This window comes from Fusarium oxysporum, chromosome 10, assembly GCF_000149955.1.
Source record: "Fusarium oxysporum f. sp. lycopersici 4287 chromosome 10, whole genome shotgun sequence".
In the NCBI taxonomy this organism is placed as follows: Eukaryota; Fungi; Ascomycota; class Sordariomycetes; order Hypocreales; family Nectriaceae; genus Fusarium; species Fusarium oxysporum.
This window is the reverse complement of record NC_030995.1, coordinates 992,664-1,014,725: the sequence shown is the minus strand read 5'-3', so window position 1 is coordinate 1,014,725 and position 22,062 is coordinate 992,664. Positions and strand designations below refer to the sequence as shown.

The 22,062-nt window shown below is 49.4% G+C and overlaps 8 protein-coding genes across 17 annotated transcripts; 1 reads left to right on the top strand and 7 right to left on the bottom strand.

Moving 5' to 3' along the window:
• Positions 1-272: 272 nt before the first annotated feature.
• On the bottom strand, positions 273-4,134 carry FOXG_13918 (uncharacterized protein). Its single transcript, XM_018393978.1, has 2 exons — positions 994-4,134; positions 273-945 (listed from the first exon to the last, which is right to left on the bottom strand). Exons 1-2 carry the CDS (start codon positions 3,262-3,264, stop codon positions 832-834), a joined length of 2,385 nt encoding a protein of 794 aa, XP_018253362.1. The 5' UTR covers positions 3,265-4,134; the 3' UTR covers positions 273-831.
• Positions 4,135-5,304: 1,170 nt separating this feature from the next.
• Positions 5,305-8,723, top strand: FOXG_13917 (uncharacterized protein). Its single transcript, XM_018393977.1, has 2 exons — positions 5,305-5,647; positions 5,776-8,723. The coding sequence occupies exon 2, from the start codon at positions 5,793-5,795 to the stop codon at positions 7,953-7,955; it is 2,163 nt and encodes a 720-aa protein (XP_018253360.1). The 5' UTR covers positions 5,305-5,647; positions 5,776-5,792; the 3' UTR covers positions 7,956-8,723.
• Positions 5,595-5,735, bottom strand: FOXG_21294 (uncharacterized protein; the record flags this gene model as incomplete). The annotated part of the gene is made up of 1 exon (XM_018401617.1): positions 5,595-5,735. The coding sequence occupies one exon, from the start codon at positions 5,733-5,735 to the stop codon at positions 5,595-5,597; it is 141 nt and encodes a 46-aa protein (XP_018253361.1).
• Positions 8,724-8,821: 98 nt separating the features above from the next.
• FOXG_21293 (uncharacterized protein) lies at positions 8,822-11,910 on the bottom strand. 4 transcript variants are annotated; one of them, XM_018401615.1, is made up of 3 exons: positions 11,761-11,910; positions 10,236-10,709; positions 8,822-10,187 (listed from the first exon to the last, which is right to left on the bottom strand). In XM_018401615.1, exons 1-3 carry the CDS (start codon positions 11,781-11,783, stop codon positions 9,095-9,097), a joined length of 1,590 nt encoding a protein of 529 aa, XP_018253358.1. In that variant the 5' UTR covers positions 11,784-11,910; the 3' UTR covers positions 8,822-9,094. The 4 variants fall into 4 exon arrangements, with proteins under 4 accessions (XP_018253358.1, XP_018253359.1, XP_018253357.1 ...); XM_018401616.1 differs by having other exon boundaries at positions 8,822-10,175; XM_018401614.1 differs by having other exon boundaries at positions 8,859-10,175; positions 10,236-11,898.
• Positions 11,911-12,006: 96 nt separating this feature from the next.
• Positions 12,007-15,342, bottom strand: FOXG_13914 (histone deacetylase 6/10). Of its 5 annotated transcripts, XM_018393973.1 has the most exons (7): positions 15,108-15,310; positions 13,128-14,807; positions 13,001-13,064; positions 12,859-12,951; positions 12,637-12,808; positions 12,173-12,580; positions 12,054-12,124 (listed from the first exon to the last, which is right to left on the bottom strand). In XM_018393973.1, the coding sequence occupies exons 2-6, from the start codon at positions 14,690-14,692 to the stop codon at positions 12,264-12,266; spliced, it is 2,211 nt and encodes a 736-aa protein (XP_018253352.1). In that variant the 5' UTR covers positions 14,693-14,807; positions 15,108-15,310; the 3' UTR covers positions 12,054-12,124; positions 12,173-12,263. The 5 variants fall into 5 exon arrangements, with proteins under 5 accessions (XP_018253351.1, XP_018253353.1, XP_018253354.1 ...); XM_018393972.1 differs by having other exon boundaries at positions 12,007-12,580; positions 15,108-15,342; XM_018393974.1 differs by lacking the exon at positions 15,108-15,310 and adding an exon at positions 14,858-14,943 and having other exon boundaries at positions 12,021-12,580.
• A 309-nt stretch (positions 15,343-15,651) lies between these two features.
• Positions 15,652-17,933, bottom strand: FOXG_13913 (uncharacterized protein). Its single transcript, XM_018393971.1, has 3 exons — positions 17,461-17,933; positions 16,412-17,405; positions 15,652-16,363 (listed from the first exon to the last, which is right to left on the bottom strand). The coding sequence occupies exons 2-3, from the start codon at positions 17,216-17,218 to the stop codon at positions 15,857-15,859; spliced, it is 1,314 nt and encodes a 437-aa protein (XP_018253350.1). The 5' UTR covers positions 17,219-17,405; positions 17,461-17,933; the 3' UTR covers positions 15,652-15,856.
• On the bottom strand, positions 17,934-19,381 carry FOXG_13912 (uncharacterized protein). Its single transcript, XM_018393970.1, has 3 exons — positions 19,120-19,381; positions 18,841-19,058; positions 17,934-18,790 (listed from the first exon to the last, which is right to left on the bottom strand). The coding sequence occupies exons 1-3, from the start codon at positions 19,239-19,241 to the stop codon at positions 18,207-18,209; spliced, it is 924 nt and encodes a 307-aa protein (XP_018253349.1). The 5' UTR covers positions 19,242-19,381; the 3' UTR covers positions 17,934-18,206.
• Positions 19,382-19,801: 420 nt separating this feature from the next.
• Positions 19,802-21,645, bottom strand: FOXG_13911 (Ras-like protein Rab-11B; the record flags this gene model as incomplete). 3 transcript variants are annotated; one of them, XM_018393968.1, is made up of 6 exons in its annotated part: positions 19,802-20,317; positions 20,374-20,454; positions 20,513-20,902; positions 20,983-20,995; positions 21,073-21,370; positions 21,437-21,593. In XM_018393968.1, 5 exons carry the CDS (start codon positions 21,091-21,093, stop codon positions 20,184-20,186), a joined length of 639 nt encoding a protein of 212 aa, XP_018253347.1. In that variant the 3' UTR covers positions 19,802-20,183. The 3 variants fall into 3 exon arrangements, with proteins under 3 accessions (XP_018253347.1, XP_018253346.1, XP_018253348.1); XM_018393967.1 differs by having other exon boundaries at positions 21,073-21,645; XM_018393969.1 differs by lacking the exon at positions 21,437-21,593 and having other exon boundaries at positions 20,157-20,317; positions 20,374-20,902; positions 21,073-21,093.
• Positions 21,646-22,062: the final 417 nt, after the last annotated feature.

Here is a 22,062-nt window from a genome sequence, read left to right as displayed (position 1 = left end):
GTCAAGACCGAAATTGGTATTACTACTTGTGTTGGAGTTGCTGTTGTGATCATCAAACTGTTGCATAACCGTTCATGCTTATATCAACCAAGCTAAGTATAATTAGGTAGTCTCCCTGAGTTGCAGATATGCCCAGATGCTAGCCGCACCGACCACGCTTTGTTTACAATTCCCTTGAATTCTACGTTGAAGCAGCGTCTTCAACTAGCTCTGCATGCCCGCCTGGTCGTGGTTATACTCAAGGTAGTCATCGCAATGGTTGCTCCTTCATCGTCACGCTGAAATTTGTTACACACGCACACAAACAGCAAAATGCAGGTAGTATAGTAATATAATACAGACCACCAAAAGTTTGCAGTACAAGCTGCCTCAACAGAGATGAGCTGCGAAAACCCAGCAATGTCCACGCCAGAAACAATCCACTCTCTACCTCAATCCTGATCAACCGACTCCGGGCATGCCTTCTCATCAGTGTCCCGATCCCAATAAGCGCCGAAACGACTATAAAAACATAAATTTAATGCCATCCTTCCGCTCACGATATCTCCAAGTCTGACTATATTCCCCACCACAAAATCTCGAGGCAATTCTTCACTTCTTTTTGGAGCCCGCCGCTTTCGTGTTAGCTTTTCGAAACCTGGCTCTCTTTATGGCTGTAGGCTCATCAGATTCCCCAACAGCCACGTTCACACGTCTCTTTCTCAGCGCTTGACGCGTAGTCATCGAATGGGAAGCTTTTGCGCTTTGAGAACCAGCGCTGCTTCGTTCGCCTCCTTTCAAGCTTGCTGAGCTAGGTACTGGGATGCTTCGCAAGGATATGGACACCCCGCTCTAGGAGGTTCCTTCCGTTTTGCTACACCCATTGCAAAGCCATTTGGGACGAGTGACCGGAATGGATGCCGAGTTTTCGATGCAACTTGCATGATACAGTCGATTTGAGCATTTCTATACAATTGTTAGCAGTGGCTTGCCGTCAAATAGCATTGGCATTACCTTGTTTGAGCAGATGAGTAGAGAAGGTCCGAGGACGGGGAGCTGACACACTGTACACCCATTCGCGCCTCTCGTAATTTGTGAAGCTCGAGGCGACTGTTTTAACGTGACATCCGCTGCATTGGTACCGTTCGTCTTCGCATCCTCATCTGATTTCAATCGAGCTCGCGCCTCATCAATCAGCTTCCCGGCTTTCTCAACACTAGCGTTATCCAGGACATCACGCGCCATCAGAACACACAGGTGCTTGCCATACTCGTTCATCCGATAATTCGCACCCACCAGCCAAGAAGCATTCTCTTTGACAAACTTGACCCAAGCACGCCTGAAATATTGTCCAGATGTGACATTTTCCTGAAGAATAAATGCGTCCCATCTGCGAATGTATTCCTTCTCTTCTTTCGAGACGTCGGAGAATTCGCCGATATCTTCGCGATGCTTCTGTAACAACCATGCATTATCGACCACGGGTTTTGGTAACTCCTCGCCAGGTTTTAGGCGAGCTTTGCTGACAGGGTCAAAGAGAGGCTGACAAGACTTTGGAATGACGACCTTTTTCTTTTCCGGTCGCGGAATCACCGCCTGAACTGCCGCTGGAGGCTGAGGAGGATTTTCGCCAGACTTTCCAAAGAGTTGTCGTTCGGTGCTGTGCTTCGGTGAAAATCGCACAACATCTTCCATGTGATCTGGACCATAGCGTGAAGTTACCCAGGAGTCATCGCCGTTGACATAGGCCTGCTGATCAAGCGGTTTTGTGGGTTTTCCGAGCTGCAGCTCTTTCGAAGGCGAGACTGCAGACCCCGAAACATGAGTAATCCGGAACAGCGGCCCTTGGCTCGTCTTTTCCAGTGTGTACACATAATTCGGATGGTACGTCATTAGGTGAGCTCTCAAAATGTCCAATGACTCGTTAGCGTTGCCACAGGCACAACACTGCCATGAGAGTAGGTGAACCGGTGCGTTAGCTGACAGCATATACGTGACGAAACCCTCGCCTTGCTCAGGTTGCCCAGCCTTATCTCGGGTTTTGCGCTCCTTTCCATGGGCTTGCGCAGTCAGTACCTTCAAGTTGTATTGCTTGTTATTCCGTTTTCGTAATGCTCGGTTAGGGGTGTGGTCGCCCTCTAGCTCTTCTTCCAGATCATGAGAGATGTCATGCGACGAGTCCTCGTCACCAACATGCCCGTTCACTTCGTTCGTCTCTTGTACTCCATTCATATCTTCAACCTCATGCGTAACCCCATTGATGCCATTCACACCACCCATTTCGTCGTCATCATCATGAAAGCCATTGACGCCGTTTGTGCCGTTTGTGCCGTTTATTTCATGAACATCATTTGTGAGATGGGTGCTGCTGGTGTCATCGATGTCATCCTCAAGCTCGGGTGGGCTCGCGCTATCGAGCAGATCATCAGATATAGGTTCAAGAACACCATTGGTGTAAATCTCGCCGTCTGAATCGAAAGCAGTAATACAGTTTTTTGCAGTCTTGTCAATTCGTCGGGTACCCGAGGCCCATTTCAATTCTACATCCATGATGTAATTAGTCAGACGTTCATGGCGCTGTGGGTGGAATCCGGCTGTGAGCTTGACGGGTTTCTTTATCCTGCCGAAAACCTGGGGAAACTCGCTATGCAGTATCCAATTCTGCTTGGCAATTGCTTGGACAGGCCCTTGCTGGCTTGCAGGGACACCAAGCTCATGGGCTTCCAGAGGCGGCCAGTTGCCATCCTGAACTGAAAACATTTCGACGTCTAATCTGTATGCGTTCGAAAAGTCATGGGATGGATCATCCTGCCTGTTGACCAAGATACTTTCCTTAGGGACAAGGAATGGCTTAGGTGGCTTAATGTAAGCAATCCGATGAGGGCCTGACGGATTCGTGTGAGAGACGATGTCACAGCTCTGGCTGCTGCGATATAGGATGTGAGTGAAGCCACCACTCACATCGGAAACGGTGATTTGACATTTAGCCTTGGTTTTGATGATATCGTCTGGAGGAAGAGCATTGAGAGGCCGGACTTTCTTAGAGTCCTTGTGAAAAATCTTGTGTATCTCAACACGTAGAGCCGTGCGATCTTCTGTATCAATGAGTGAGGTGTCGCTGTTGGACTTGGAAACTGAGACCTTCTGACGCTTTTGTGGAGGGCCACTGTCATCTTGGCTCTTGGGCGTCGAGAGGGTCGCGCCCATGTTTTTCGCGTTATGAGCAGCTTCCCAGTTGCGCTGAGTAAAGGGGACAGTCCTTGTAAAAGACTTTTTCTGGGTCATGGCGGAGAAAAGCAATACCTTGACGGTATGAGATGATCCGAGGAGCAGTGCTCAGTCCTGGTAGGAAAAGTTGCGTAATGCGACAGACAGTTGAAGATGGCCGAGAATGTGGTTGTGACTGTGCTTGTTGGCAAAGCGGGTTGAAACGTCGCAGTACGTAGTTGCGATTGTTAGAAACAAGGCGTAAGTAATTATATATTAGTAGTTGATGGCCTTGACGCTCATGGCTGATGCGTGTTTGTTGTAGTCATGCGAACGGGTTTGTCAGGGCAGGAAAAATGACAGCCGAGAAAGGCCAGTGAAATAAAGCAGAAGCAACGGATAGAGGCAAGAGCGAGAAACAGCAACGCCACAAACTGCAGAATCGGACCGGGAGGAGAAGAGTGAAGAAGGCGGGATAGAGAAGAATATAGTGAAAAGAAAGAGCGCCTATGAATGAATATGAACAGAAGTGAGAAGGCGACTGCAGCTGTGTGCGTGTCCTTGGTACTCGAGGTGGATGTAAATAATGGGTTAAAGGAGGAGATGTGAGAGCCGGTCGCGTGTGGTGACAATCCAATTCTGCAGGTAAGGTCAGGTACCGTGGTAGGTAGTTTCAGTTCAGTGCTGTGGCCAAAGTACTGTCGCTCGCTGCCCGTCGCTCCTTCTGTGAACTGCCCTGTCTGATCCCGATACGCGCTGTAGAGTTAGATAGCGGGTTTCAGCGGACTCTATTGCATTGAAATGAAGCAGCAGTAGGCGAGAATGAAGCCTGTAGAGCGTCCTCATGAGAAGCGACGGGACTAGAGCTGACAGCAAAGGTAAGGTAGGTAAGTAACAATGAAGAGCGCGGTAAGAGACGCGTGCCAGTGGCAGGTTAAGAAGCAGCCCTGCCCGTGAGGTGGGAATTCTATCGCGACTCCCTACTACGGACTAGAGCCTATAGCCCTCCTAGCGTCATGCCTGGAGAGTCACCAACAACCGCCATTCAGAGGCAATAGCCTAGCGGGGTGGATCCACTGGCTGCTGACAGTGGAACGAATTAGAGACTCTGCTTCAAGCAAAGACTTAGCCGCTGGAAATTATTATGCATGCAGGCGGGGTGTTGCGCGCTGTGTGAGCGTGAGTGTGAGCCCCTTAGCCTCTTGTTAACTGCAAATGCAAATGTATTTCCAGTCCCGTAGAACACCATAAAGTTCATTTTACATATCCTCTCAGTTGCTATGGACATGAGCCGGTTTCAAGCCAGATTTTTCGATTCAGTCTCTCAGCACTTGGCCACCTCTAATGAGAGACCATTCCCGATAAGAAACTCTCCAGGATCATGGTCACCGTCGATTATGCATGTAGGCGAAGTGCAAGGACCCCTTTAGCATCATTGTCCAATGCCTCAATGGATCTTTGACGATCCATCATGAGACGAAGAGGGTCATCATGGCTTGTCGCTGGCGACTCATCCACATTGTATAGGACTTGCAGCCCAACCTTGACTGGTTCCGGGTGTCGATATCTCCTTTGGAGATGTATTGATGGAAGGAAAATCAAATGTTTGCTTTTCGTGCCGTCCACCCTATTCGAGTGCAAAGATCCTGGAGGCAGAAGCAGAGCTTGCTTTCTGGGTGTGATGGGGATGAGACGTAAACTTTCAACAACATAAAAGACTAGGTACTGAAAAGAATGCTGTACCAACAGGATGCAAAGCATCACGAAGTCCTGCAAATTCAATTCATATTCTTTTTCTTAATGTTTGCTTTGATATTTCTTATCCCACACTGGACTTTGGGTCTCCCAGATTTCCAGAAATGTACGGGATTGGTAGCCTTGCCACATCCAGCCATCACCCGCCTATGATCGGCCACGGCAGAGCGACTCCGTTCTTGGAGCTCCACACCGAGGTGCGTCACCGCAAGGCTGGAGTGGGGGGAAAGAATAAGACGAATGCGCGCTCAGTACCAGATCATTTATAAGAAATGATAGGAGATGCTTTATGTAGATATGATACAAATATAGTCATTCAAGATACGTCTAATTATGGCTGACTAATTTTTTCAATGTGATATCATTTTACTGATGTATCAAGCCATATAAACCTAACCCTTCCTTTTTCTTTCATTCTTTCCCCTCACGTCGGGGTGCCCTCCAGCGCCCCCAAGTTCCTTCGACCTTGCCCCTCCAACAAACAAACACCTTAACAACGACATCACACTCAGACCCAATCTTGGACTTGATACGATCCACCACTTCATGGCCTGACAACAAAACGCAGCGCGCCCAAATACACTCGAATCGATAGCGGCGCTACGTATTGGCGCTCTTTGACACATTTTTTCTTGGTACTCTTGAATTCGTCATTACTCGACATCGACTACGGGGAGCTTCAAGTCGCCAAACTCGGCCTTTGAAGGTGCGATCAATCCATCCTGCCCAGCTTGCGCCAGGCTGCAATAACCATCAACAGGACTGGCCAAACTCTCCTTCTTATTTTCACGCATTGAGATTAATAGGATGCCACTAACATGATCGTTACGCTAGGCACCAGGCATCACGACATGGTCCGAACTAGGGCGGCTGAACGACAAAGCGTTCCTGCATCCTCCCGTCGCAACCTGTCGCAATCTATCACCACGCATGCTACCCGAACAACAACACGTCCCAGGCGGTCGCAGAAGGCTTCCATAAGTTATAACGAGTCTTCTTCCGAAGATGGAGACTCCGAACCATCCCTGGCGGAGAGCGAACAGGATGGAGATGCCCAATTCGAGACGCGAGCTCGCAGAACCAGCAAGGCCAGGTCAGCAAAGACCGCACACGTACAAACTGGTAGAAGATCGAACTCGCGGGACCAAACGAGGAAACGACCAAAGCCGGCACAGAAGAAAGGAAGCTTGAAGAAGCGACGAGTGTCTGCTGACGCAGAACCCGGGCCAATACCCCAAGGCGTCATTCCAGACTGGACAGACCCGCAGATACCTTATGCCGCCTGGACCGATATCTTCTACTATGCAGCTAGTCATGATGACATCGACGTCAATTGGCTGATAAACACTGCCACAACTTGTAAGGCATTCTCAGAAGCCGCCTTGACAGCCATTTATCGTTCTCCGCCTCTGGTCACTGCTGGAAAGGCCAAACGGTTCGCGTCTCTGCTGGATCGCCCACCTTCTGAGACTCGTTTCAATTACCGTGCCAAGATTGAGACTCTTTATGTAGACATTCATGTGTTGCCTCAAACGTTATTACCAAGAATCCTCCATTTGCTTCCTCGTCTGAAAGAAGTCTTTCTCTTTACACAATCTGATCAGCCGCCTTACAGGCAACTGGATCAAACAGTGAGATGGCAATATACTGAAGAGATATTTGCCGCCTTCAGGCCAGCCGGGGACAAAGAGTCGCACACCGTGTTAAAAAGCTGGGAATGGAGCGGAAGCCTGCTTGGAGGGCCTGTGGCGACCATGAAGGATGTTGCCCGTATACATCAAGAGCCTTCATTTGCGCACCTCACCAAACTAAGCCTCACCAATCTTCAAGTCCCTTCGCTCTATAAGCTGGGGCCGAAAGGCGGCAATGAGGAGGAGGAACTGGCGCTGTACAATGAAGATGGGGCTGTCATTGATTCGCTCGCCGAGGCGATTTCGCAGTTGAAATCGCTACAACATCTTATGTTCGAGTCTTCAACTGTCATGAACGATCGGCTTCTTCCACTTTTGCCAGAGGACCTCACTCATCTCTCACTGATCAACTGTTGGGAGGTCAAGTCAGATGAGTTTATGCCATTCCTACACACGCATGGCCGACATTTGCGCAGCCTGAACTTGTCACACAACCAATCTCTAGACATGGTCTTCCTAACCAATTTGGAAGCTGCATGTCCCAATTTAGAGGAATTATACATGAACCTCTCGTATTTCCGCCATCATGAATCTCGGTCTTATACCAACAATGACGCTGATCCTTTGTACGACCAAGTGCTATTGCCGCATCAAAAGCCAGAGTGGCCGTCAAGCCTCCGGATCATTGATTTTGAGCATATACGATATTGGAGTGTTGAGACTGCCGAAATGTTTCTCAATTCCCTCATAGATAGTGCTGGTTCTCTGCCAAACCTTCGACATCTTGCGGTCAAGACGATGCTCAACATACCCTGGAAGGCCCGCGCTAATATGCGGCACGAATGGAGGCGGAAGCTGGATAAAGTCTTCCTCCGCCCATACGAACCACCGCAAAGAAAGTATTCACTTCGACAGACACAAGAGGAAGAAGTGGAAGCATCTACTCAGATTTCGGAGAAAAAGAAGCAAAAGTCGAAAAGGCTGTCTGATGGTCCATCTCGGCGAAGCAGTCGTCTAGCGGCACATGTTTCGGACTCTGATTCAAGAAACAGCGCCAAAGGTCTCCGTAATTCGCTTGGTCGGCCAACTTACGCCGAACCTGACACAGATGAGAATGAGTTCGATTCTGATGCAGAAGACGAAGAAGCCGAGTCCGGTACTGCAGTCAGTCAGACTGGGGATGAGGCCGAGAGTGAAAAGAAGCCTGTGCCGCTTATGATTCAAGGACGGTGTACTACTGTATCCATTGTATTCGATAACCAAAAGCCCACTGAACTGCAGTACGGCATGGAAGACTTTGTGGATGATGATCGCGCTGAGTCGGATGACGAGTGGGACGGCGACCATGAAGAGGATGATGATGCAGTCTTTGTCTGGCGTTAGCTGAGCAAAGACTTCTGTATCATAGCTGATCACTTGGTATCAGAGAAATTGACCAATTCCAGACTTAGTATGCAACATCTGCTGGCTCTCTGGAATTCATATCATATTAGTATTAGGATATAGCATGAACGGTCTTGAAGCGGTTCAACTTTGGTTTTATACTGAAGTGACAAATGTTCCATCTAGCCACATCTTTTGATCACACCTATCAGCTATACCAATACGCTGGCTCCTCTCAGGTACGCACGAATCCTTGCAAATCATAGTGAGAACGGCTTGGGCCACATTATGAATGCACCTCGGCTTGGCGCCAACTGGAGGGCAGTTCGTAACCTCTAATCATTCATGCAATTCTGTTGAAATGTCGCCGTGTACCTTTTTACTTGATCTTGCGGCATATGGCAACCGAGTTTAGGAACTGGAAGCTTGTTCAGATGCATGAATTGCAGTCTGGCCCTGAATGCAGTATAATTGTTTGTTCAATCAGAATCTGACGAAGCCACGGCTCAGTTTTTACGTCGACATCACCGCGTGGACTGTTGGTAAAATTCAAACTTGTCGATTCTCCCTCGTTGGCTTGTAGGGCAACTTTGTTTCGTACTATCGAGACTGTGTGGGGTGGTGCGTTTGGCTTACTGTAAGGTACAGAAGACTCATGAATGCTTGGTATACGACACCCTGATAAATTGCATGGCAATTAGAACCTACAATTCAGTTCATGTTCGAGTTGTTTAAGGTATTGGCATTTCCATGTGTTTGAAATACCGGCGCATCTTGTCAGTGAGCATGATGGATACCTCAGTAAATGAGCACGGCTATCATGGGGCCTAAACTAACAAAGAGGCACCTTACAAGGCTGATTATACGCGCTGGTACAGTTCACATTCCAAAGGCAATAGCTAGGCCGAATTCACATACAACGGGCTCATCATAATTATTATCTCTTCATACAACTGTTGTACAAGCAGGACGTCTCGACCCAATGTAAACATGAAATCTCCAAAGTCTTGAGATTTCTCATGACCAGAAGCAAATGGAAGCAACGCTTACAGGAACCTAGTCCCGCATATTCAACAATCATATAAGCATAAACGATGATCCTTTAGCGCCAAGTTCCTAACATCTTGTGGCACATATTTTTAAAATGCAGCACCACCCATGCCTTCACCAGCAAGGCTCTTCATGCTCTTCTCGCTCAGGTCACTCCGCATCTCCCACGCTCGCGAGTCACGTTCGAGTCTATTCCACGTGTAAAGGCTTTTTCGTAGCCGCTCTTGCTTCGCATGCAGTTCATCTCGCAACTTTTCCTCCTCGTCCTTCAACTTGCGATAATGTGGCTCAAGTTCTCGAGTTACGCCAAGAGCGAGAGGCGTCATGGAAGGATCCAACTTGCCGCCAGGGATGATGGGGGGCAGCGTCGCAAGCATGGATTGCGCCAAAGTCTGCCGTGCGCCACCAGCATGTTGAGCCGATGGTCCAGTCGGAGGGTTGAACGGTCGAGATTGCGTCGTTGTTGAGGCTGACGATGTATTTGACGGAGTCGCGCGTGGGCCAGTGGGAATAGCTGAAGGTCCACTGGGAGTTGGAGGAGTCGGTGAAGGTCCTGAAATGTGTCTTGCTGGTGCTTGATTCCAACCACCTCTGCCTCCTCGGGGGGCAAAACCACCTCTAGCTGGAGGCACATAACCTCGCGGGCCAGCTGGGGGGACTGTTGGGCTCGTGGTACCTGAACGTAGAGGAGGAGCCGTAGGTGTCTGAGTCCGAGCGGGAGGAGGCAGGGCTGGTGAAGATACTGGCGCTGCGGGATTTCTGTTTGCTGCAGGGCCGGTTGGAGGTGCTCTCAGCGCTGCAGGGCCTCGTGGCGGTGATCGAGCGGGGGCTGATGTGTTTGTATCATAAGGTCCAGGTCTTGGTGCCTCCCTTGGTGGTGCCGCACCAGACATAGCATGATGATGAGGAGACTCTTCTCGAGATTGAAGTGGTGAACGAGCTCTCACGGAACTCGGTCGCGGTGACGATCTTCCAGAAGCTGACTGAGAAGTGATCGCAGATGAGATTCCAGATTCTCTCGGGGGGCTGACACGCCTGTATGACTGCCACCGGTCATTTCCCCTTCGACTCATGGAACGTGAACGTGGTCTATATGAGCCACCACGAGGACCTGTCACGGGAGACCGCACAGGAGGAGTTCTGTCGCGGCGAATCACACCAAATGGAGACCTAGATCGCCGCCTTTTGTCAGTTAGTCCCACGCTATCAACATGGGGCAAGTAAATTCACCTTTCGTCACGCCGCTCGAAGTCACGTCCCCTATCGCGTACTCTGTCACGGTCCCATTCTCGATCTCTGACCCTCTCACGATCGCGTTCCCAATCTCTGCCAGGGGCAGGAGACCGGGGCCTTTCATATCTATCCGCTCCACGCGGAGGAGAAACTCTCCGGGACAAGCTACGTCGGGGAGACGGCCGCCGCATAGACCTACTACGCTCCCGCCGGCGCGGACTCTCTCGTTCTCTTGATCGCTCTCGCCGGTATCGGTCTCCTCCACTTCTCGACCTACGACGTGGTGGGTATCTGCCCGGCACATAGCTATCGGATCCAGAAGGAATTGGACTTCGGGGACGTGGACTTCTAGGTCGCGGGCTCCTTGCTCGCTCTCTAACCGGACTTCTAACCCGCCTAGGCGACCGGTCTCGAGGAGTGGGCCTCCATGACTCTCCAGCGCCGTATCTAACGACTTCCCCATCATCAAACCTTTTTTTTTTTTTTTTCATGTTAGTAATTGCGCTTTGAAGTTTAAAAGACTCTGAGATTGTGGAATAGAGAACGCTATGAGAACAAGGAAAGAAAGAAAGAAAGAAAGAAAACAAAAACAAGACGCAGATGAATAAGCGTAGAATAATTCGAGTCCTGTGGCATGCTGCATCGTTAAGGTCCTTGCCAATTTCTGGCAGAGGGCAGGCTAAATATCGTGCCATGGTTAAGGCGAGTAGGAAGGCAGGCGTACAGTCTCTAATCCTGGTAACATCTTGGTTATGCGAAACCACGGTTGAGTGTTGACACGCCGGTCTAGAATCCCTTTATAAACCGGCCAGCGTTGTTTGACACGCTCCCAAGCATAACTCCCTGTGGTTGCAGCAATGCTCTCCATCCTCGCTCTGACGAGCCTGTGGAGTGGGACGTAATGCTGGCAAAATGGGTGGAAACCTAGCATCATCTCCTAGGATATGGGTCGGAATGGGTCGAACCAAAAGCACGACTCGTTCCCATGAACATGCATGTTTTGGTCCCTCGTGGTAACCCGAACGACAGAGCGACCGAAGTGATATACTGAATAGGAGAATAGATGGACAATCATCTGAATCGCTATTGGTTCATGGCCTGGTTGATGCCGATGGCTTGGCCATCCGCAGGTGACCAACCAAATAGAGCGAATGTTCCAATGTCGTTCGACATTCCTCTGCACAAGCTCGCCAGGCGCCTGCTCGAACTCGGAGGCATCTTTGATGATTTCGTGAAAGTCGCTGCCGTCCTCCCCCCTCACGATATCACCAGCCATCGAACGATCGTTCGGTTGATCGATATTCCCTCGAGTCTGGGTCCGGGGCCACAGCACGCGACGTGGGTCGAACAAGTCGCATTGCTCAAAGTGGTAGGTCATCGTGTAGCGTGTTTCGAGGGTGTCCGCGGGTGGTGCTGGAGATGCCGAAATGGTGTCGCAAAACGATGGGAGATGTAACGATGATGGTGATGATGAAGAAGAACGCAAGATGCAATACAGAGAAGCAAACGGTTTATAACTCACCTTCGACCTCGGTCGCGATCCATTCTTGCCTTACTCAGGATAGATATGATGCACGGCAAGCGCTTCTGTCGATGCGTTGTGATTTGGCTTTATGAAAGCGCAAGCACGCGTGCGAGTCGCAAGATGGGTCAATGGAGCCTCCAAAAATGGAGGACCAAAGCAGGGAGGTCGGAGATTCGACATCCCGACTTCCGTGACTAACCCGATAGCAGATAAGCACAGTCTCATTGGAGACATACACATACTGTACACACTGTATTGCTTCAAGACCAGGAACATGACATGTCATACTCGTGCGACAGTTATTATGACTTCCAGGTGATAAATATGATACCGGTACAAAAACGCTGCCTAGAGGTATATACTAACACACATAAGAAAAACAGACTCTATCTCCAGTTGCGCTACTCACCAAGACCTGCAAGAGCAAGAACATTCCCACTATACAAGGGGAACACCCAGCTTCTCCTAACTTGTAAATAACATCATTTCCGAGACCGCGTTTATGACTTTTCATCTTCAGTCATATCAGCATCTGCTACTTCTTCGACCCTCTCAAGGATCCACTCCCGTGCCTCCTTGGCATGATGCGCCATCATCTTGTTCAGACCAAACATTGGACTACGGACGACTGTCCCGAAGCGTCGTTTGTTGACTTTCCGAGTCAGATCAGGATCAGCCCAGCATGCATGATCGCCTGCAATGTAGACTCGTGAGTTCTCTTTATACCACGACGATAGATCTGAATCAAACTCTGACTTGACTGGCCTGAGCGTTCCATTGGCAAAGTTTACCACCCCAGAGATTCTTGACTTGCAATCTATTTCGTTTTAGAAATTATTTGAGATAGAGGCTTATGTCAACGAGTCGACTTACCTCGGTTAATGAGAAGGACTTTGACTCCAAGATATGCATTGCCAACGCCCATGACGAAAATGTGATCGGCATCGTAAAGCTGCAAGTAATTGTCCCACAGGTAACATACCAACGTCTGGATCTGTTCTGTGAGAGCCTTCTCTTTGAAACCAGGTACATAAGAGTCGGATTCCTATACCAAGGGTTAGAGATAAACCACTACTAATGAATGTAATCACAGACCTCGTCGTGGGTGACATAGGCTGGGATATTAACGTCCATGACACCGAACTTTTGATCAACTGCCCAGTCAATGTAGTCCGTTACACCATCGACCTATTCTTATCAGTTCTTGCATCGCGTATTACTACTAATGTCTACTCACCACCCAGGCATTATGAGGGTCGACAGATCTGTCTATAACATCTGGCTGAGCGAGAAGCTCGGGGCTAAAAGATGATGTCAGTAGTCAAGACCCTGGTCCTAACCCTCTCCTCATGCAATTGACTTACGGATCGTGAATAATAATGAGAACCTTCTTTTCTTTGTGAAGGCCTGGTGTCACTAGGACCTGGTTCTCGTATGACTTGTATAGATGCTCGCGCTGGATGTAAAGAGGTATCATGTTATGCTTTGTTTGCAGAACCTGCCTCTGGGCGTTTCTGATCACGTCATGTAGACGGCTGGATATCGCTGGCTGGATGTCGGTAGGAATACGAACGATGCCTGCCCTCATACACTCCCAATATGGGGCCTGATGAGCTTGAACCTTGGCAAGTATGCGTGCGGCCTCCTTATTGATCTTAGGAATTTCCATCTTTGGTGGTGGTTCGCCCATGAGTGTCTTCGCAACGGCCACTGCAGACACTGAGATAGCCTTAAGATTGTACCCTCCCTCTAGACACACTGCAACCTTTCCGTCAGCCAAGGACATCAACATGTGTGTCATATGAGCGTAGCAGCTGGGAGAAACGAAGCAACCCCCAAGCTCATCACCATCAGCAGCATCAAATCCCGCAGAGATAACCACGAGGTCCGGGTTGAACTCTTTGGCGATGGGCATCACAATCTTCTGGAATGCCGCCATGTATTCCCCGTCACCCATGCCTTGGTCGTGCCAGCCGATATTGATGTTTTTACCCAGGCCAGCATCTGTTCCGCATTTGTCGATTCCACCATCCGGTGTCATATCATTGGGGGGTTTACCGGGATAGAAGAGACCGTTCTGGTAGACGTGGAGAGAGATATACAAGACGTTTGGGTCCTGATAGAAAATGTTTTGGACACCGTTACCGTGGTGAACATCCCAATCCAGGATCAGAACCTTTCGGCAAATGTCTGGATAGTCCTGCTGGCAGACCCTGACTGCTACTGGGACGTTGTTGAAGAAACAAAAACCCATTGGCGCATCAAACTCTGCGTGATGGCCTGGTGGCCTGATCACGGCGAATGCGTTCTTGACTTGACCAGTCACGACGTTCTTGCAGGTTTCGATGGCTCCCCCTGCTGAAAGTAGGGCGGCCTGATAAGACATACTACCAACATAGAGAGATTCCCGCCCTTGATCATATTGCCTAGTCAGTTCTCGAAGCTCGGCCGAACTTATCTTGTCAAGGTTTTCTACCCAGCTAAAGTGATCAGGATGATGGGCGAGGCAAATCTCCTCTCGGGTGGCAGCACGAGCAGGTATGCGCCACATATAACGTGTGGGACACTCCCGCATAATTCTTGGCAACTCTGCCTCGGGACCTGTATAGACGAGGCCAACCTTCTTGAACGCCTTGAATATCTCGTGGATGCGACGGGGATCTTCAGGATGATGTGCGTTCGGTGAAAAGTCCGCATTCATATGCAACTTCATCCGGTCATCATAACAACAGCCTGTTGGCAACAAACCTCTACGACGCATCTGGTCGAAGGTTATATCTTGAGGTGGTGGATCTTCATCCTCCTCGCATGGATCCTCGGATGCCGTATCATCGTCGTCAATACTGGTGTTGCTAGTACGGTTGAACCCATTAGGCGCTTCTGCATCCTTCATTGGATGATCAACAGCATCTGTGATACTTGTCTCCATGGCAGGCAATCTCCAATATCCTCACTGAAGGTCTGACGACCCCAGGAGTTGCGAATATACTCGAGAGAGCCAAAGCCTGTGGATTGCTGAAGTAAATAAACACCAGCAGATGGATCTATACGCATGTTAGAAAGTTTATGACCGAGTTTACAAAAAGTCGTTGACCATTATTGTCTGGGAAAACAAAGGAGGTGCTCGAGAACAAAGATAAGTTGCGTGTTAGCGAAGTGAATTACATGAGCCAAAATGATACACGGCTGGCCATTGTTTTCACAAGCGCATAAGCTCCTTGGTTTACTTGGCACTCAGGCACATACAAGAGCATTATGCCTAGGTCTGCAGAGCTGAGTGCATCAAAGCACATAAAAGGATGTGAAAGATGATGATGCCAGCCCGAACAAAACAATCCACTTACCCCTGCTAAGTATGGCGCGATCGCAACAGCGAGGAGAGGTTATAAAGACGTGAGTGCATACGCTAGCCTCTTATAAGAAGGTTCTGGAGAACTGAGATATGAGTAAATCCAATGCTAAGTGGTGGGTTGAGATGCGCGATCGGGTTTAATCGCGGTGGTTGATATTAGCTCTGAGATTAGATGTATGAGAGTGGAAGAAGTGAGGCTCAGCTGTGGAGGTTGATTTTGGCGCGCGGGCTCCCCTATGGTTTCAGGCGCTACTGGCCACTGAGTGACCCGCGGCCGCCCTCCATCGATAAGGCACCTAACTTTCTAAGTTAGTGGGGGCTACTGCTTGGCCGCAAACAGTTGATAATTTCTTTCTTCAATCCATACCTCAGGTGCCTTAGGTAGAAAGGGCATTGTTCCTTACCTAGGTATTTGCTGATCATGAATCATTGGGTTGGACTGCGATTTTGAAGAAATATCTCTCCTGACTATCCCAGCTGCTACAAAGAGTACCTAATCTACGGCAGTAATTCACTGTCGACTGGTTAATGCACTGGTGAGAACGTAACATCTGGGCGATTCAGGAGACACTACGGGTATTACTCAAGCAGGGAATCCATTTCTAATAAATGAGAAGCCTTGGACTTAATTCCGATCACATCTGACGATCCACGTGCACTACCCCAACAAATACTGCCACAATCCATAAACTTCATGATTAACTAGACAAACGATAACATGTCTATCGACGGCACTCAGGCCTAAGCGAACGAAACCATATACCTACCCTCCATCCTTGTCTGTCGCTGGACATCCTCCAGATAAGATCCATCATCCCCACGAGGCGAGTAGTGAGATGAAGACCGAAGCATCCGAGCTCCCCCTGGCAATGTCCCATCCAGACTGGCATCACTTCCGAACTTGACGCGTTCAGCGTCGCGCTCATCATCCCAGTCAATCACACCTCCTAGGCCATCCAGAGGCAAAGTAGGCATGTTCAAGGACCACTGTCGCTCATCCAGGACACATTGTGTTGACACCGAGATAGATTCTTGGTCGAAAGTGAGATTTGGTTGAAGAGACCGGGCTTCCGTAATAAGGCGTTTTCGAGGGTAGCTATAGATGTTCTCAAATAGATGCATAAGATCTTTAGGGCCAAGTTTGCAGTAAGTCTTTACAATACGGCCCCAACGACTCTGATCCCGCCAGCCTCTTGCCAAGGAGTCAGGTCGGTCGACAACATCATAAAGATACGAATCGCAGCCCTCCTAATGGCATGTCAGTAATGAGCCCCGAAGGTCTTAGTGCAAACCTACATATTCGTCTTGATTAGGGTCAAGCCGCGGGCAGAGATAGTGGAGGACGACATCCTTCATGGTTTCGACCAGGTCCATCAGCTCTACCAGCTCGCATGTAGAGTATAATCGAAGTTGACTTAGTCTAACGTCATCCACGCCAGGCTCTGGAAGGCCAACACGAGGTCGGGGGAAGTCTCCGTGAAAGTAGAAGCCATAGAGCCACCATCGATACATGGCTCTGCGGAACCTCTCAGCCTCGTGCTCGCGAAGCAGACGACAATTTTCGGGCTCATGGAACCATCTCATCTGAGGGAACCTGGCTTGCCATCTCAGTACAAGGGAACAGTAGCCGAGAAGTGGCTTCAGATCGTTCTCAGTCAGAACAACAGTTTTCAGTGGTTGAGCGCGGGGTATGATAGGTTTGCCTGGCTTGTTCAGCGTGATGAATCCTTCAACAGCGTCCGCTGACACAACAGGCTGATGCTCTGAACGCGGAGCTAACACCATTCCAGTGTCTCCAAGGAATCGTTTAAACACGACTCTGCGTGGAGCATACAGTCCACCGCGGGAATCAAGATCCTCAACTGAAGCCGTATAAACCTGAAGGAGCTCATCAAACGGACTGAACTCCCTGACAAGGACAGGAAGTAAGATCGAGGCCTTTCTCTTGTCGAAGAGTTCATGTAGCGTCCTGTGAGTGGCGCAAAGGTTGAAAACACCATCCAGGTCTAGTTGTTGATAGATGTCCAAAAGGATCTCAGTTGGAAGCCCAGTCAGGCGGTGGTTTTTTGGCATCTTCAGTGCCATGTTTACAGAATTTACCATGATCGGACGTCTGATATAAAGGGATTGGGGATATATGGGGAAAATGTTCGGTCGAATTGTAAAAAATTGGGTTTTGGAATGGACAAAATATCTGCAGGTAAAGACGACAATAACGGTCCTCGTCTGTACACCACGTACGTGATTATACAATCTCACTACAGAACCAGGGTCGCCGATCTGACGGGTGCTATGAGGAAGTTAGGCATGAAATTATGCCTGGAAAGGGGAAGAAAAGGACGGACCTGATAGACTTTGCATTTTGTTTACTTGTAATGGTGTTTTGGCACACGTTGTAGAGGAACCAAGATTCAAGAAAACCAAGTTGCTCTATCCTCGGATTGTACTCGTCTTCACTGGGAGAGAGTTGATATGAGAAAAGTGTTGTTATAAGAGCAGTCTGGCCCTCGTCGCTTCAAGGTATCTCACTGTTGAGTCACCTAAAGCGTCAATAATACGGGGCTTATTGTTCAGCCACCCCGGCGCTGGGGCTTGAGACAGAAGTAGAGATGCACACAGGCATCGGTTTTTGGGTAACTGTGATTCTCATGGCTGTATTCAAGTGCAATGCGCGTCTGCAATATGCACTGATTGAATATACAGTGAGGATGAGGATGAAGAAGGAAAGGGGGACGACTGATATAGGTCATGACAGAGTCGCGACTTGGGTTGCGCACTGATAACAATCTACCGAGTTTCATCCGGGCGGGCTAAGTGATGATGCGATAGCCTTCAGGACCTGACAACCCTGAACTGAGCCTTAGTACTTTTGATTACTCTATTACCTAGTGAGTGACCGGGGGGAATACAATCAGGGAGGACAAAATAAGACGAACGGCGTCGTTAGCGATAACTAAAGTATAATATTCTCTCTTTTGGCAAATAAAAACGCAGTATGACCTAAAACTCCAACACCCCGTCCCGGTGTTCAGACCCAATGGATCAAGCCAGTAAGTACTTGGTTATATCGGCAGGTAAGGTATCAAAAAGTTTAGGCGAACAACATCTTAGTATCCAGCTCATCCTTGGCCGGTCGCTGGCCGCCAACAGATCGCAGTCCGAGGTCGCCCTTCCTGACCCGTCGCTCCACCTCTTTCTCTGCGCGGGCGTTGTGTCGCGAGGCCTTTGTCCTTCGAATATCGGCTCGGACCTGGTTTGGTGACACAAATTCCTTGTTTTCATAGATAATGGGTCCACCGAAAGAGCCCTCCTGGATCACGATCGGTGTCAAGACGAATCGGGGACCGATCTCGACCAGGTTGATATCGGTATCAGGCTTGCCAGATTGAGACTTGGTTGTCTCTTCCTCCTCCTCACCCTCCTTGGCTGTCGCCTCGACCTCGTTGATTTGATAGTTGCGAATCCAGATCTTGCCATCGACAAAGCTAAATCCCATAACGTGGTCGATAAAAGGCTTGGATTTTCTGGCGCCCTGGGGAACACCGAAGGTGTGGAGGAAGAGCTCCTTGATCACTCGGAGGTGAGGCTGCTTGTCGAAAGCGCCGTCGAAGGAGAGAACGGGCCGCGATCCCTTGAGACAGTTGCCGGTGAAGTGAAGTTCCTCCATAGTGTGCACTGTTCGGTGTTAGCCTGGGATAAAAGCATCGTCTGGTGTCAACTCTTACAGTTCTGGAGGTGGAACTTGATGGTAGGTCCGTTAGGGACTTTGCTGAGCCAAACATATAGATCCTTGCCCTTTCTTGCCTCGAAGAAGAGCACGTTGTTGCAGTTGTAAAGCTCAGCCAGCTCGTTCAGTTCGTACAGCTTTGTCTTGGAGTCGAATTTTGCATCTTTTCGGCTGTGGGGGAGCATCGCCGCAATGTCGTTTAGAAGATGGCGATGTCTTGAGAGGAGTAGCAATGTTAGTGGAATGCGCCCTGCATCCGAGTCGTTGGATTACCTACCGGTAAGTGACGCCTCTAGAAGAGAGGATCAGAACCCTCTGCTTGTTCTTCTTGACGCCATTGCTAGGAGCCTCTGCCTTTGTAGTGCTGGACTTAGAGATAGACTTGTAGACAGCAGCCATTTTGATTGAATCCCGACGTTGCGATTGAGATCGGTTATCGAAAAAGCTGTGTTAACTTGGTGATGATTTTACTGGACCAGGCTTTGCGACGCGGCGGACAATTTTCCAAAAAAATTTGGTCGGCTGAGTCTCGATAAGAATTGAAAGGTCGCGATAAGAGAGTGGGGGTGCTGGAGGTATCAAGGTGGGGCCGCGACACCGCTCTAGCAGTCAAGACAAGCCGTGCCAGGGGGTCCTCTACAGTCCAGGGGACATGCAGTAGCACATGTTTTCTGAAGCAGAGCCACTCAGAAAGCTTTGATCTAAACCTTAGGAATGCATTGCGTGAGATGAGGATAAGTAGAGTAGATCGGATCGTGCCTAGTAGTAGATTGATAGCCCGTCCACTACTTCATCAGAATCAGATAAATATCCAGTGGTACCTAATTAAGGACTGCATATGATGACTGAGAATTGCCCCGCTAACTGAAGACCCTGAGAACGAGCTGTGCACTAGCTACTAAATCAATTCGATACCAATTCACCCACAGGGCCAGTAACTGTTTACGTCCGGTCGGATCTGATCAGCATGACGTGGAGGCGTACACAGATTGTGGCGTTTAACTCGAATGCGGTACAAGCGAGGTGGTGCAGAAGGTATAGAGGTACAGAGGTACAGCTCATTAGAGGGCGAACATTATAAAGAATTCATTCAGCTACGTTAAGATGACCGTGTCGCAGCGATCGTTGGACGCATCAACCCCAAGACAACCATCATGACAAAAAATAAGAACAAAGGAAAGCCGAAGTAACCGCGCCTTCTGATATCAAAAAAAGACGTATCACGATTCCTCGCCTCCTCCACTCTCCTTTAGCGAGGAGCATTTTCGGGGACAAACGAGACGCCAGGTATCCCAAACCCCCAAAGCCCTATATCCGTCTGCAAACGGCTCTGCGAGGAATTTAACAGCACTTTCCGCCCTTGGCAGCATCGTCGTCGGCAGGCTTGCTGAGGGAGATATTGGTGCCTGCGCCTATGGTGGCCTGGGCGCTGTCACCGCTGTCGAGGGCCTTGCTTGAAACAATGCGATAAATTTCTGGCCATATTGTCAGTTCAAGCTACAGAGGTTGAAGGATTGGATGGATAACGAACCAGTCAGAATGTTCTGGAATGCAAGTTCGACGTTGCTGGCATCGAGGGCAGAGGTCTCGATAAACGACAGGTGGTTCTCGCCTGCAAAAGTGTCAATAAGAGGGACCCTCCTGTGTCAAGTTCGGTAGGATTTTCGTACTAGCAAAAGACTTGGCCTCCTCGGTGGGAACAGCTCTCAGGTGTCGCAAATCGCTCTTGTTTCCAACCAGCATAATGACAATGTTGGCGTCGGCATGGTCCCGCAACTCCTTGAGCCATCGTGTGACGTTCTCGTAGGTCTGGTGCTTGCTGATGTCGTAAACGAGGAGAGCGCCAACAGCGCCTCGGTAGTAGGCGGAAGTGATGGCGCGGTATCGCTCTTGGCCAGCGGTGTCCCAAATCTGGGCCTTGATTGTCTTTGAGTCGACCTGGATGGATCTGGTGGCGAACTCGACACCGATGGTCGACTTTGAGTCTAGGTTGAACTCATTGCGGGTGAATCGACTGAGAAGGTTGGACTTTCCGACTCCAGAGTCTCCGATCAGGACGACTGCAGGTTCACAATGTCAGTAAGGGGCGATCGCAAACGTCGGGCCAGGCGTGGCCTTTGAGAGATGGTAATGACGGCACCTTTGAAGAGGAACTGCAAAGGGGGCCCACAGGTCAGCAACTGGCGGGACATGAAAGACTAAGGAGGGTAGGGAGGGGGACGAGACGTACATCATACTCGTCGTTGGCCATGACTACGGTGGTGTTTCTTCAGGTATATTACTGAGAGGAGCCAAGTTGGTGTATCGAAGATGAGGATGAGGTTGAAGGCGAGTGCGCTGGCGCTGCGAGAAAGACAAGTCGACGTCGTTGAGGTGTGGGATGTGGAGAGGGAGAGAATGCGCGGCTCTGGCGATAGGCGGTTGTTTGTACCTCGACGTCCAGTCCCCGTGCCGAGGGGTAAAGACTGGGCTGGCTGGGCTAAATTCTAACTGGAGCTACCTATGCTTTCAGGTAGGGGGGGAGGAGCCTAGGATTAGACGCCTCTTTGTTAGTGGAGGTAGTCACCTAGCGGTCGCACAAAGAAAACACCCACTCTGCCACTGTGGCCAGACAGCGAAAGTAGTGCTGTTCGCATTACTGCTAGGTTCCAGTATAAAAATCAAGGGAATGCAACCTGTCCCCAAAAATGGCTGTTCTTGAGTCGATTGTTGGTCAGAGCTAACTTATGTGCCTTAGTGTGTAATTTGCCAACTTAATACTAATGGATGGAATAGGCAACAACAAAGAAAGCTTCAAGTCGTAGATGTAATTGTCAGCTACCGAATCCGGACACATTCTGATGTGATAGGCCAGGACTAGTAACCGCATGATGTAGTAGAAGGATGGCTGCATCATCTATATCTCTTCATAGCACATATCCGTATAGCTGGGTTTTTGCGTTGCCTGGGATAGGACTAACCGCATCAATGTCGCTCGCTCCCATTGCAACCTACGAATTAATCACTGACCGCTTTCAGATATGCAGGACCTTTTTTTTTTTAACCCGATACTCCTTACAAACCTGGTCGCATATCATAATGTTGTAGTCTTAATGCACATTCTTGTAACCTGGTCCTTTCCCTCTTTCTTCTGTCGGTAAGCCCATAGTCACAGTCGCTTAGATCCACTAGAGCATGTCATCAGAACGCTTTATAATCATGGTGATTTTACTGAGGAGCC